The sequence below is a fragment of the Callorhinus ursinus genome, unplaced genomic scaffold, assembly GCF_003265705.2.
Source record: "Callorhinus ursinus isolate GAN/ISIS: 27379988/994484 unplaced genomic scaffold, GSC_fseal_2.0 scaffold14, whole genome shotgun sequence".
NCBI classification, from domain to species: Eukaryota; Metazoa; Chordata; class Mammalia; order Carnivora; family Otariidae; genus Callorhinus; species Callorhinus ursinus.
Window position 1 is genome coordinate 30,671,642 of NW_027397076.1, and position 16,284 is coordinate 30,687,925.

Here is a 16,284-nt window from a genome sequence, read left to right on the forward strand (position 1 = left end):
ACATGTCTTTCTCTGATTGACTTATTTCACTCAGCATAACACCCTCCAGTTCCATCCACGTCGTTGCAAATGGCAAGATCTCATTCCTTTTGATGGCTAGTAGCATGTTATTTAACCTCCATTTATTTATGTTCTTTATATATTTTTTCTTGTGGTTGATTTTTCATTATTTCTGTCTTTATATTTAAAGTGTGTTTGTGTAGGGGCACATGGCTGGCTCAGTCAGTGGAGTTTGTGACTTGATCTCAGGGTTGTGCGTTTGAGCCCCACATTGGGTGTAGAGATTAGTTAAAAATAAAATCTCAAAAAAAAAAAATGTGCTGGGCGCCTGGGTGGCTCAGTTGGTTAAGCGACTGCCTTCAGCTCAGGTCATGATCCTGGAGTCCTGGAATCGAGTCCCACATCGGGCTCCCTGCTCAGCAGGGAGTCTGCTTCTCCCTCTGACCCTCCCCCCTCTCATGCTCTCTCTCTCTCTCTCATTCTCTCTCTCAAATAAATAAATAAATAAAATCTTCAAAAAAATAAATAAAAAAAATAAAATGTGCTTTTGTAGGCAGCATATAATTGGTTCTTGATTTCTTATCCAATCTTGGAATTTCTGCCTTTTCTTTGGATGTTTGTATCATTTAAATTTGATGTGATTATTTTTTTTAAGATTTTATTTATTTATTTTGAGAGAGAGAGAGAAAGTGAATGTGTGTGGGGGGAAGGGGCAGAAGGAGAGGAAGAGACAGAGAATCTCAAGCAGACTCCATGCTGCGTGTGGAGCTCAATGCGGGGCTTGATCTCATGAACGTGAGATCATGACCTGAGCTGAAATCAAGAGTCAGTCGCTTAATTGACTGAGCCATGCATGCACCCCTGATGTGATTATTGATATAGTTAGGTTTAAGGTTATCATCTTAATTATTCCATTCATCTCCTCTGTTCTTTGTTCCCCTTTTCCTCTTTTTCTGTCTTTCTTTGGATTAACTGAATATTTTTTTTAAATCTAATTTTATCTGCTTTGTTGATGCCTTTGCTGTAAGTGGTTTTATTATTTAAGTAGTTGGAGCTTACAGTATGCATCTTTTACCTGTCACAGTCAATTTAAATTACTGCACTTAACAGAGTAGAAGAATCTTAATATACTTAGATTTTTCTCTTTTAGCCTTTATGCTGTAGTTAGCACATATTTTAATTTTATGTAGTCGTAACTCTCACAATACATTGCTATTATCTTTGATTAAACAATTATCCTTGGAACAGAATTAAATAATAAGAAAAACTATATTACTCATGTAGTTACCATTTCCAGTGGTTTGATAAAATCTTTTAATTTTGAAATGTATTTTCAAAAGATATAGATTTCCCAGGGGACAATTTTTTTTCTTCCAGTATTTAAAGATATTGCTGTTTTCTCTCTGACATTGTTACCACTGAGGAATCTGCTGTCATCCTTATCTTTGTCCCTCTGTATGTAACATGTCTTAGTTCTCTGACTGCTTTTAAGATTTTCTCTTTATTACTGGTTTTGAAATGTTTTATTATAAGGTGAGTTGGTATAGTTTTCTTCATGTTTCTTGTGACTTGGGATTTGTTAGCCTTTTTGGTTCTGGGAGTTTATAATTTTCCTTAAGCTTGGAAAGTTTTGGGCTATATTTCTTAAAATATTTTTCTGGCCCTGCCTTGTTCAGGATATCAATTCTGCCTAAACTTATCTCACAGATAACTGATGCTCTTTTTATCTTTTTTGGGTTTGTTTTCCCTATATATTCTATTTTGGATGGTAATAAATAAGTGTTCGGTAGTTCTGCAATTTCTCTGGTGTTTATGAAAATTGTACTTTGCTTGAGGTTTTAAGGCTATGTATTTGTCATTCTTGTTTTTGTTTCTGATTGAGAGGCAACCAAAGAAAATACAGAGATATACACATTTGTACTTCTCCATGGCAATTTTGGCACATCTCAGATCCTTTTTGCAAATTATTTATATTTATTCTTTGCCTGTGTTTTCATCTTTTATACATTTAAAAAAAAAAATTTGGTTGTTAAAAGAGTTGGACTACTAAATGATTTTTATCTTCTTCCTTGTACAGATCTATTGGGATTAGAGTTCCAGAATTTCATTATTGGGGACTCCCATAGGCTAATGTTATATTTCCATTTATATATGCAATTATTAGCAAGGCAATTAAAAATTATGGTAGTCTTTTCTTAGAAGAATGTGCATTTCACTGTCATTCTCAATCATTTACTCATCCTGTTATGTCATATTAGAGAAGCATTTGCCAACCTATTTTGTATTCCATGTATTTGGATATTACTGTAGCAATGTATTTATATTCTCTTTTTTTTAACTTAAACAGTTTCCATAATTTTCATTCTCAAGTTTAAGTATTTCATGACAGGTATTTTACATAAGGTAATGTTCTCTCACCACCTTCTATTTTATTTCTTGAGTAGCACTACAGAGCGAGACTTCCACTTATTAAAAATATATTTGCCTCTTTAGTATAAGGTTCTATTTTGGGAACAATTCTTAACATGTATTTTAATTTAAAATATTTTAAATAGCAAAATAACTTATGAAGGTCCATAGCTGCATACGAATATTGCAGTTTCAAATTCTCCAAGTTTAGGACACATTGTCCCTGCACAACCAACTTTATATGAATTGGCCCGAACTACCTATAAGGAAAGGAATTTTAAAATAAAATATGCAAAACAACTTTATGCAAACAATGCATTATGGGAGCAGGTATAATCTTTGTCATGCTACCAAAAATGAATGCATATAACTATTTACTCTCTGTTTATTTTCTTAATTTTAATATTAACTTTAAAACAATTATTTTGTTAAGGCTACTTTCCTGAGGCCTATCTAACTAGTTTTTCCTCACTGTGAATTCTCATAAATCGAAAGGAGAATATACCATAAAGACAAAATTATATTTTTCTAGATGATTTATGAAATATATTTTCATTTTCTCTATGGGCATATCATATAAATGATATCAAAATCAGACTATGAATGGAAACAATATAAACTTTTATTTCTTTTTCTCAGAAAAATTCTACTTCATTTATGATCACATTTTAAATTTTGTGGTCTGAACCATATTCTTACCTTTGTTAAGTAAACAAGAGACAGATAAGAATAGAGATTAAGAACATAATGAGTCTTCTGCAAAAGATGCCTGCCACAGAGATGGTGTATGTTTATTTTTGTCTAGTGGCAAAGAATAGCAAAGTTATCAAAAGGAAGATGACTCCTATGGAAAACTAGACGGGAGAGAGAAAAGAGTGAAGAAGATTACTATTTCTTTAGTAATAGTAAGAGATGAGAGAAGAGTAAGAGAGAAGTAAGAGATGAGTTTTGCTTCTAACCATGTGTGTGGCTTTAGAGACTGACAGCAATTCTGAGCTGGTTTCCTACTTAATAAAATGAGATTAAGCTTGATCCTTAAAAGATCCTTTTCCTTTTGAATGTTTCAAAAGTTAATAAGCCATACAACTGCAAGTATACGTTTTTTCTAAGAATTCATGTTTAAAAACTTGGTTCATGAGTATGTGGCTATTCCATGAAATTCTATTTGCTTAATGTATCTAAGTTACGATTCTGTTTTGGCTTTGAGAATGGTAAAAGTAAATATAGGTTTAAAATGTATTGCTTTCATTAAAGGGACTAGATGTGACAATATGAACATTGGCTGTAACTTCAATATGAATATAAAATGCAGGAAATTTTTAGCTCATTTTGTTTAGAACATTAAGCAAGATACAGTTGCTGAACAAGTAGAAAGAATGCACTCATTCCTAATTATTTAAGCATATGTGTAAATTAGCCAGTGTGGAGTGAGCTTCCAATTCTGATGTAGCAGTGATAGTGGAAAAGGAGTATTTGGGAACAGGTTCCTTTTGACTTGAAGCAAAAGAGAGACACAAAGGATTATATAAAGGCTGTGAGTTATAACGTCTTAATGCCATATTAGGGATATTACATTCTGCTTTTTATCAGTACACCTGACATTTGGACTCCATTCTTTTGATTTTCCCCGCAGTAGCCAAACCGTATTCTTTGCAGACATCTATCCTGAAAAGGGTTTCCAGACTTACAGTGTCCTATTGTTGGACAATGAGTGAATAGAAGGGGAACATGGAAGCTGCTAATCTCTTTGTTCAGTGCTCCTCTGATAAAAATGACTTGCTTTAAGTCACTATATACTAATACATCTTATACAGATGAGTGAGTTCGGAGAAGAAAGTTAGCCCTTTTTATTGCTTATGGAGCTTCCTAGGAGTTCAGTGCCATTTTTAGGATTGGTTTAGTTTAAAAGCGGCTTCCACTTCTCACCAAAAATTCCAACCGAAATAACCAGAATACTTGGGAAAATAATGAGAAATAAAGTTTTTCAAGATACTGGACATCAGTATCTTGAAAAGGATAATGCCCTCTGCGAGTTGAGGGGAAAGGATTCAGGCAGTACAATTGTCCCAGATTATTGCTTTGGGAGAGTTTCCAGGCCATGGCTGGAGGGTTGGGAGTTGGGAAACCAGCAGAAGCTTGATGGATTCACACAACTGACAGGCAGAGCCGAGAGTCTGGGGAAACCAAGGATACAGGAGTTTAGAGAATATAGTACTGGGGAGGTGAAAATCTCACTGTGATACAACTGTAGAGATCTACAGGAAGTCCTCATGGTCAGTTCAGCAGAGCATTAATCAGCATGTATGTGAAGAAACTACCTGAGGCCTGGGAAAGAACCACTATAAAAACTAGAGGAAAGATGCTAAGACTTAAACAGGGCCAGGAATAGAGCCTGTTACTACTAGCCACTGGAAAATACCAATTTCTAGGGCATTGATAGAGTATGCACAAGAGTCTTGCTTTGCAAGAACCAAAAAAATTTTAAAAATTTCAGATAATGTAACTGTATTCCAGAAGACAGTTCAAGAATATTTAGAGATATATAAATAAACCCAGTATTCAACAAGGCAAAATTTACAAATTTGGGAATATAATAAATTTACCCAGCAGCATGATAAGAAACAGGAAAATTTGACCCATAATGAAGAGGGAAAATCAGTCTATTGAAACTAACCCAGAAGTAACCTAGATGCTAGAATTAGGAGGGAAAACATTAAAATAATGATTATAACTGTATCCCATATGATTAAAAAGCTAGATGAAAGATTAAACATACTAGATACTGTCATTGATTGATTAGTGAACTTAAGATAAAGCAATAAGACTATCTGAAATTAATCACAGAAGAAAACAATCAGGAAAAGAGAGAAGAGAACATTAAACTGTGGAAAACTTCAAGTGGCCTTCTACATGAGTAACAACTCTGGAAGGGAGTAGCAAGCGAGAATGACAGAAATATTTGAAGAAATAATGGCAAATGTTTTTCAAAATTTGATTTAAACTATAGACATACAGTTCCAAGAAGCTCATTATATTGCAGCAGAAAAAACTGCAGTGCGTTATTATGAAATTGCTCAGGACCTGTAATAAAGGAAGAATTGTAAAAGTCAGAGCAAAAAGACACATAAAGCACAAAGGAATAAAGAAAAGATCATAGTAGATTTCTTGTTGGAAACAATGCAAGTGAGATGACAGTGGAGTAAGATTTTTAAAGTCCAGAAAAACAAACAAAAGAAACAAACAAAAAATTCCAGTACATAGAGTTCTATTCCCAGTATAAATATCTTCCAAATGAAGGTGTGTTTTTTAGATACTCAAAAGAAACTCAAAATAAAATGGTAAAAAAGTTGTCTTTTGATAGAAATGTGCATAAATAAGAACTAATCAACAAAATGTCAAATATTTACCTGTGTATAATGGCCACAAGCTTTGGAACATAGTAGGGTATTATAATCATAAAATTCAGTTTCATTAAACCAAGGAACAATAGCAAATTTTGGTGAAAATATGCTTAATTCACCTAACCAGATATTTCCTCCAACAAATTGAAAAGTTGGATGGCATCTGTATGATATTGATAAACAGGAGTTGTGTTCGAATCTGCACTTGTTTGCCCATGCTTTAGCAACCTTCGCTAAACCATCATCCCAAGTCTGAAAGATAAAATAATTTAAATTGAATCGTGCATATTTGCTTGGATTAATAAAGCTATTCTAATGATTGTAATCCAATTTTGTTTAAATTTATTTTAATAAAATACAGATTTTTTTTGGTATTATGTTTACAGTTATTCATTTTTTTAGTCCTACTTCAGAAACATTTAGTACCCACTCTATGGCAATTTATCTTTGAATTTCCAATACCTTGCAGATGGCCTAGTACACTAGAGGCACTCAACAAATATATTCGAATGTGATTTAAGTAAGTCAAGAGTTCACAGTCTAGTAATTTGGGTCATGCAAATATATGATAAGTGAAAGATGAGTACCCATTTATAAGTAAAAAGGGAAAATGCCTCTTAGCACACCAGGAATAGAATTTCCTTAATTTGATCAAGAATATCTACCCAAACCAAAAAAACAAGCAAAAAATGCTACAATAGGCATCGATATAATGGTGAAATATTGAAAGCTTTCCCCCAAGATGGGAAATGAAACAAGATGTCTCATTATTTCCTGTAAATAATACAGGAAGTTAGGTGGCATAATAAAATATATGAGCTATAAATACATAAGAAAAAAGACATAAAATGTATAATGACTGGAATCTATCATTACTCATAGATAACAAGACTGGGTACATAGAAAATTCAAACGAATACACAAACAAAACTATAGGAAAAAAGTGTAATTATCAGTTTCCAGATATCAGGAAAATATACAAAATTGTATTTCCACATATACTTCAGAAACAAATAATTAAAAGATAAATATATAAAAATAAATCCAATAAATGATATAAAAAAATCTCTACGCTAAAAAAGCTATAAAACATCATTAAGATTAATTTGTAAAGACAAATAAATGGATATATGTAAAATGTTTAGGAACGGGAAGATTTAATATAGATAAAGGATTGGATATTGATATTTAATCCATTTCTAAAAAAATCCAAGTAGCGCTTTTTTTGGTGGAAATTGATTTCAAAATTTATATGGAAATTCAAAGAGCCAACAATAGCTAAGACAATCTTTAAAAAGTAAAACAAGGCTAGAGGACTTACTGTACCAGATATCAAGACATCATAAATCTACATAAAGACATTGTAGTATTGGTATAAGATATGGATAGACAAAGATCCCAATGAAACAGGATAGAGTCCAGAATCAGTTTTTGACAAGAGTGGCAACGTCTTAATGTAGGTATTATTGGCAAGATGATTTTTTTAATTTAAGTAAGCTCTCTGCCTAATGTGGGGCTTGAACTTACAACCCCAGGATCAAGAGCCACATGCACTGGCAACTGAGCCAGCCCCTGGCAAGATGATTTTTTTAAATATTTTTATTTCAAATTAATTGTAAATTCACAAGAGGTTACAAAAAGAGTACACAGATGTCCTGCGCAAACTATGCCTGGTTCCCCCTCAATAATGTTTTATGGTAACTATAAAACAATATCAAAATGAAGAAATTGACATTGGTACAATCAACAGACCTTAAGATTTCAGTAGTTTTACATGCATTCATTTGTGTGTGTGTGTGTGTGTGTGTTTGTGTAGTTTTATGCAGTTTTATCACAAGTAAATCACCCCCACGATCAAGATACATAACAAACTGTTCTATCATCACAATGATTCCTCATACTAATGTTTTAAAGTCATACTCACTCATTCCCCCATCTAATCACTATCACTAACGTGTTCACCATCTCTATAATTTTGTCATTTCAAGAATGTTATATAAACAGTCACAATATGTAACCATTTTGATATTGGCTTTTTTTTCACTCAGCAAAATTCCCTTGAGATCCGTCCATAATGTTCCATGTGTTCCATAGTTTATTTCTTCTTATTGCGAGTGGTATTCCACAGTATGGATATACCACAGTTTGTTTAACTTTCACCTACTGATGGAAATTTTGATGTTTACCAGTTTGGGTTATTACAAATAAAGCTGCAATGAACATGTGTGAACAGGTTTTTGTGTAGCAGTTAAGTTTTCCTTTTTCTGGGAAAAAAGGAAAAGAAAAAGTGCCCTAAGAAGGCAATTGTTGGGTCATATGGTAAGTGTACATGTGTTTTTTTAGAATAAAAGACCAAACTATTTTCTAGAGTGGCTGCAACATTTTAGATTTTACATTCCCACCAGCAAAGTATGACAGATATAGTTTTTCTACATCCTCTTGAGTATTTGATGTTGTCACTGTTTTTTTATTATAGTTTTTCAAATTGGTGTGTAGTAATACCACATTGTGGTTTTAATTTGTATTTCCCAATGGCTAATGTGTTGAACATATTTTCCATTTGTGTGTCCTTGTAGTGAAATATCTCTTCAGTTCCTTGTTCGTTTTCTAATTGACTTTTTTTTTTTTTTTTTACTGTTGAGTTTTAGGAATTCTTTATATATATTCTAGACAGCAGTTCTTTGTGAGATAAGTGGTTTGTGTATATTTTCTGCTATTCTGTAGCTTGTCTTTTTATGTATTAACAAGGTATTTTAAAGAGCAAAAGTTTTTAATTTTGATGAGGTTTAACTTACTGACTTTTTTTAACTTGCAGTCTTGGTGTCATGTATAATCAAAGTAATCTGCCATATTAGGAAGCCTCAATAGCTGTAGATCCTGAGGCTTTTCTCCACTTTTCCTTCTGAAAGTTTTATAGTTTTGTGTTTTACATTTGTTCTAATTTTTGTATAATATGTAAAGTTTAGGTCAAAAATTTTTGTTTTTTCTTTTGCTTATGAATATCAAAAATCTGTAGAGTTGTTCATAGTATACACCCGAAGGATCTGTAATAGTATGCCTGATTCATTCCTGATATTGGTTATTTGTGCCATTATCTTTTTTATTTAATCTTTTCAAAGGATCAGCTTTATATTCCACTGATTTTTTTCCTGTCATTTTAATTTGCAACTTACATTGATTTCTCCTCTTCCATTATTTTCTTCCTTCTGCATGTTTATTTTGCTTTTTTCTTGTTTCTTTAGATAGAATTTAGATTATTTAAGAGCTTTCCCCTTTGTAATGTAGCCATTTAGTGCTGTACATTTCCCTCTCAGCACTGCTATGGCTGTATTCCATAGGTTTTGATATATTGTATTTTCAGTATGTATTTTGAAATTTTCCTTGAGATTTCCTCTTTGACCCATGGATTATTTATAAGTGTGTTTAATTTCCAAGTGTTTAAAGAATTTATTACCTTTGTGCTATAGATTTCTGGTTTGATTTCATTGTGTTCTAATAACATACTCTATATAATTTCAGTTGTCTTAAATTTGTTGTTTTCATTTTATGGTTCAGGATATGGTCAATCTTGGTTAATGTTCCACAGGCACTTCAAAAGAATGTGTATTACTTAGTTGTTGAGTGGAGTGTTCTATAAATGTAGTTAGATCCTAGTTGGTTAATGGTATTAAGTTCTTCTACATCCTTGCTGATTTTCTGTCTTCCTTTTGAGCAGAGTGTTGAAATTTTCCAAATGTAATTGAGAACTTTTCTATTTCTTTTTTCAGTTCTATTGGTTTTCCTTCCTATATTCTAAAGGTCTGTTGTTTGGAGCACACAAATTTTTTATTAAAATTTCTTTGATGGATTGATTGTTGTATCATTATGTAATTTTGTTCTCTGGTGTATTTCTTTGCTGTGAAATCTACTCTATCTGATATTAATAAAGTCACTCCTGCTTTCTTTTGATTAACCTTCGTATGACATGTCTTTCTCCAACCTTTTACTTTCAATCTATCTATATCATTATATTTGAAGTGAGTTTCTTGGTAATAGCATATTGTTGGCTCATGATTTTTTTTAAATTCATTCTGATATTCTCTGGTTTTTAATTGATGTATTTATACCATTTACATTTACTGTTCTTATTGATAAGTTAAAGCATAATCCTACCATTTTATTGTTTATTTTTAATTATCCCTTTGTTTTTCATTCCTGTTTCACTTTTCCTGCTTTCCTGTGAGCTACTTGAACATTATTTAGAATTGCACTTTGATTTATCCATAGTGTTTTTTAGTATGTATATATATATATATATATACATATATATATGTTTTAGTGGTTGCTATAGATATTACATAATTTATGTAACTTGTCACAAACTACTGGGGTCTGCATTTTACCAGCTTGACTGAAGTATAGAAATATTGCTTCCATTTATGTTCTTTACCACTCACTCCACCAATAATATAATTATCTTAAATATTTTTTCTATATATATTAAGAACCATATCAAACAATATTATAAAATTTGCTTTAACTGTCAAACATAATTAGGAAACATAATGGAAGGATACTTTGTTGTATTTACTCATATTTTTACCTTTTGCCTTGTTTTTTCTTCATCCCTGATATTCTGAGAGTCTTGTTTCATCATTGTCTTAGTGTTTGAAGAACTTTTCTTAGCTATTCTTTTAGAATGGGTCTGCTTCTGACAAATTATTTTAGTTCTCCTGAATCTGAGAGTGTTTTTTGTTTGTTTGTTTGTTTTCATTTAATTTTATTATATTATGTTAATCACCATTTTATTATGTTATGTTAATCACCATACTGTACATCACTGGTTTTTGATGTAGTGGTCCATGATTCATTGTTTGCATATAACACCCAGTGCTCCTTAATTTCATCTTAATTCCTGAAGTATATTTTCTTTGGGTAGGATTCTTGGTTGACTATTCTTTGAAATTGAAAATGTTGTACCACTTCCTTTGGGCTTCTGTGGATTTGGATGAGAAATTTGATGACATTGAAATTGTTGTTTTCCTTAAGGTAATGCATTGTTTTTTTTCCCCACTGCTTTTAAATTTTTTTCCTTATCTTAAATTTTCTGAAGTTTGATTATGATGTATCTTGGCATGAATTTCTTTGGGTTCATCATATATGGGCTTCACTCAGATTTATTGTGCATGTTTTTACCCAAATTTTGGAAGTTCTCAGCCACTATTTTTTAGGATATTTTTTCTGCCCCTCCCCATCTTTCTCCATTCCTTCTGGGACTCCAGTGACATGAATAGATATTTTGTTCTTGCTGTATAGATTCCTGATGATCTGTTTATTTTTTTGTCTTTGGTCCATTTTCTCTCTGTTGTTCAGATTTGGTAATTTCTATTGTTCTATTTTCAGGTTTACTCATTTTTTCTTTTGTCATATTCATTCAGCTATTGAGCCCATCCAGTGAGGTTTTTTTTTTTTAAAGTAATCTCACTCCCAACATGGAGCTCAACATCATGACCCCAAGATTAAGAGTCTCATGCTCTACTGACTGAGCCAGTCAGGCACCTCCATCCAGTGAATTTTTTATTTTGGTTATTATATTTTTCAGGTATATAATGTCCATTTAAATCTTCTTTGTAACTTCCATTTCTTTGCTGAGACTTTTCTACTTTTTCATTTGTTTTAAGCATTTTTATAAGTGATCTTTGAAGCATTTTTATGATGAGTCCTTTAAAACTTTTGTCAGATAATTCTAATATCTGTGTCATCTGGGTGTTGGCATCTGTTGTGTTTTCTCATTCATGTGGAGATTTTTCTGGTTCTTGGTAGGATAAGTGATTTTTCATTGCATGCTTGATATTTTGAATTTTATGTTATGAGACTCTAGATTTTATTTAATCCTCCTGTTTTAGGAGAACTTCACTAACACTGTTCCAGTGGGGGAAAAGGAATACTGCCTCTTTATCACTTGATTGGTGGATGAGAGTCTAGGCTTCCCACTCATACTATCCATGTGGGATACCTTGTTGCTACTGGAAGGAGATGGACATCTAGGTTCCCCTTTTGCTTTTGCTGACATCATCATCCCACTGGGATAGTAAGGATTGCCTTTTTATCACCAGGTGGGATGAAAATCTAAGCTCCCTACTTGGCCTCTGCCAATACCAAAGGAGAGGAAGGGGTATCTCAATACCTTGTGGCACTGGAAGTCCTGACATGGCCTCCACTGATACCATGGGGAGGTTGTTATGAGGGCCACTTCATTACTGCTGGGTGGTAGTAAAAATCCAAGTTCCATGATTGGCTTCTTCTGATACCCCTGGCTGAGAAGGGAAAGGGCACCATATTACTGCCTCATGAGGGCTAGAAGCTTCCTCACTTAGCCTCCTCTGACACGACATTGGTAGAGAGGAGGTAAGAGGGGTGGTTTACTAGCATCAGTCAAGGATGATAGTTTAGGCTCTCCACTTAGCCTTTGTTAAAAAAGATAAAAATGTTGTTGCTTCCCTTCCTCACCGCCACTGTTACTTGTCCAGAATAAGATGGTTATTGTTTTTTTTTTTTAAAAAAACGTTTCTTCCTTACTAGACTGCCTTTTTCTTTGTCAAGAGAGAGCAGTCTTTTCTTGAGGGTTTATTTTCTGTACCTGTTGGTATTTCTGGGTTTTAGGCTTCTTTCATACTTAGTCCAGGATATACAGGAGTCAAAAAGGAAATACATGGAACTCACCCTGTGTCATTCCTTGAGTCTTGGAGTCTTTAGCTACTTTGTCTGCTTTTTTTCTTTACAACTTTAAGAGTCTTCTAATATTTGTCTTATATGTAATATCTGAGGTTTTTATCTATACTTAATGGGAGGGATAGTGCAAATGGATCTACTCATGTCAGGAAGATGATTTCTTAAATTTTTTGTGCGTTGTACATCCCATTTCTATCTCCATAACTCCAAAAAAGACATTCCCAGCAGGTAGATAGATTCTCTGTAATTCCTTGCCTCAAGAATTGTGGGCATTGCAGAAAGCTTAAGTAGCTAAAAATAAAGGCTACTACCAGTATTAGAATCATAGCCTTGAGCATACAGCAAGATTTCAAAGGGAATAGTAGGATGGTAGCCTAGGAAAGTAGACTATCAACATAGTTCTCCCAGCCTCCATCAAGATTTCTGTGTCATAGAACTATCCTGGGATCATGTTCAAACCTGGAAGGATAGTGATAGTGGCATCCCGATGGTGACTAGTTTGGAAGGATAGTAATGATTATTGACTGACTATTAAAATGATTCCCCTATCTTTTGGAACAAAGACACAAGGTTTTTTTGTATAATAAGGGGAGAAAGGAGTCCTTAAAATGTTTAAGATTACATTTTTAATACCCTTATCAATGTGAGGACTAAAAATTACAATTAGGATGATTTAATGGAAATAAATAAATGACATTTCATTTCCATTTTAAATTGTAGATTGAAATTCATACTACTAATTTCATTGGTTAACTACTTATATTTTTTGATATTTTAATCACTCATATTCCTTCAAACTACAAAAATAGTTACATGAAAAGTTTGTTTACAGTAGCCAAGAGAGACTTCAGCAGGTCCTAGAGGATGATTCATAATTTACTCTTCTGAAAAAATGAATAGACTAAGTGATGAGTTCTCATATACCACCCCTCACCAAAAATTATACATACTTGGAAGAAGTAAGATACCACAAACATAGAACATCCATTTTTTTTCCACAGTTACTATAAGACAGATACAATTGCAGAACCAAACAAGAAATCAGCAATAGCAAACAAATATCTTCAAGCCAGGCATTTTCACTTAATATATTCCTAGCTATAGCTTTTATGCAATTCATTCCTTTTCCAAGATATTTCAGTTTAGCTATAGACTCTGGAGGTGTTACCTCCTCTTAACACCTTTGAGAATCCTAGGTTTTTGCCTGAATCATTGGGAGGTTTTTTCATTTTAAAAGCAAAAAAAAAAAAAAAGACCAGCTTAAATTTGGTATATAATTTTTTATTTGTTAAGATTTTATTTATTTATTTATTTGAGAGAGAAAGAGAGCACTCAAGTAGGGGGAAGACCGGAGGGGGAGGCAGAGGGAGAGAGTCTCACGCTGACTCCATGTTCAGGTTGAAGCCCAGTGCAGGGCTCCATCACACAGCCCTGAGATCATGACCTGAGCTAAAACCGAGTCAGATACTTAACCGACTGAGTCACCCAGGTGCCCCTAAATCTGGTATATATTAAAAATATATATATTAGTTAAAACATAGTTCTAATGGGGAAGGGAGTGGGGGGATGGGTTAGCCCAATGATGGGTATTAAGGAAGGCACGTGTTGTAATGAACACTGGGTGTTATACGCAAATAATGAATCATGAAACACTACATCAAAAACTAATAAGGTACTGTATTGTGACTAACATAACATAATAAGAAAAAAACACACACACAAAAAAACCCCCACAGTTCTAACGTAGAATAACTTGGACCAAATCATCCCCTATCAAAAGTATGGTACAAGAGAAAATTACTCTCTCATTCTAATTAAGACTTAGGCTTAATATACAAATGGTGAACACAATGGCTTTGAAAGAGTAGGAATTAATATCTGATGGGTAAGGAATTATATGCATTTAAAACATGTATTTCAAGCCAGTTCAAACACACATAATATGGATAAATTATAATTATCTAGATGTATGTATAACTAAAAAAATCTATTTGCATTTTAGAATCCCAGGGACTCTATAAAGCTCATTTTTTCCCCTGATTGAATAATGTAATTAAACATCTTTCTAGAAAAAATATTTTAATGTCTCCTTAGATCTGGCAATGCTTTCACCTAACAATTGTTATTAAGTCTCTAGCTGTTCAGGAAAAATTTTATTGAGTAATATTCTGCCTTAACATGTAAACAGAAGAATTTGACATGCTTATAGACATAAATTTTAAAAAGCCCAATCACCTGTCTTCTGCCTAACCTAAACTCTAATACACTCTGCAAGCTCTTCTGATTAAAAGTCCTTATATTATTAATTACATCCATATCACTGAAACTCCTCTACACAAGGAGAAATAAGAAAACCTACTAAGAAATTCTTCAAAATATAAACTAAAAACAAAGAGAATTGTAATAGTTTCATGTGATGGAGAGTTTCCACACTATATTTAAATAAATACGTTTATATAATCATGATGCTTCTACTTGTGCTGTGACAAGAAACAGTATATTGTGCATAGGGTTGAGGGCAGGAGGATGCTGGGATATGTCAGTACACTACTGCAGAATTTATGCTATATATGGATAATATAAAAAGAATGATAATGAGTAATAAAAATAGTATAACGGTCAATGTTAAAAATTCCTGAAAGGATTATAATAAATGATGCAAATAACTAAAATAATACTGAAAAAAATCAGATTTATTGATGTATCATTGATATAGAAAAAACTTTACATATTTAATGTGTATAATTTGATGAGTTTCGACATATGCAAATGCCCATGATACCATCACCATAATCCAGGTAATAGACATGACCAACACCTCCTGGAATTTCCTTATGTCCCTTTGGTGTTGTTTGTTTTTGTGGTAAGAATATTTAACATGAGATCTACGTTCTGCACAAATTTTGAAGTGCCCCATACCATATTGTTAACTATAGGCACTGTGCTATATGGCAGATCTCTAGAACTTATTCATCTAACATAACTGAAACTCTGAATAACAATTCCCCAATCCCCCCCCCACTGCCTCACCTCCCAGCCCCTGACAACCACTATTGTATTTTCTGCTTCTATGAGTTTGACTATTTTAGATACCTCAAATGTGGAATCATGAAGCAGCATCTGTCCTTCTGTGACTGACTTATTTCACGGATGACAAGATTTCCTTCTTTTCTTAAGGCTAAATAATATCCCGTTGCATGTATATACCACATTTTCCTTTCCCATTCATCTGTTGATAGATCCTTGGATTGTTTCTATATCTTGGCAATTGTGTATAGTGCTGCAGTGAACATGGAAGTATAGATACCTCTTCAAGATCCTGATTTCTGGATCTTATGGTAGTTCTAGTGTAATTTCTTGAGTAATCTCCATATTGTTTTCCATAGCTGCAGCACAATTTTAAATACCCACCAACAGTGTACAATAGTTCCAATTTCTCTATAACCTCACCAACACTTGCTATATTAAAATTTATTTGTGTCACTTCTAGCATAACAAACATTTGCAATTAAGAGGAACAGCAATCTGAATATAAAAGTCATATTAATTCAACAAAAATACGGGGAAGAAATGAGAAGAAAATAAAATGATGCTAAACCTCTTATTTTAGAATAGCAAGAAATCAGTAGGTATTTATTCTTTACATTGGTAAAGCAATTATCCAATGAAAGACTTTGGGAACTCGTCATATTGCCTGTCATTGTGCTAGCTGGGTTAGGGGGCTCCCCCTTGTACTCCCAAGAGAGGTTGAATCCTGACTCAC

The 16,284-nt window shown here is 33.1% G+C and overlaps 1 protein-coding gene across 1 annotated transcript in view; it reads right to left on the reverse strand.

Annotated features, from left to right (window-relative positions):
* Positions 1-16,284, reverse strand: part of GLIPR1L1 (GLIPR1 like 1) — a 34,907-nt gene that overhangs the window by 11,374 nt on the left and 7,249 nt on the right. The window contains 2 exon segments of the mRNA XM_073900640.1: positions 2,557-2,669; positions 5,817-6,060. Coding sequence (XP_073756741.1) covers positions 2,557-2,669; positions 5,817-6,060 — 357 coding nt within the window.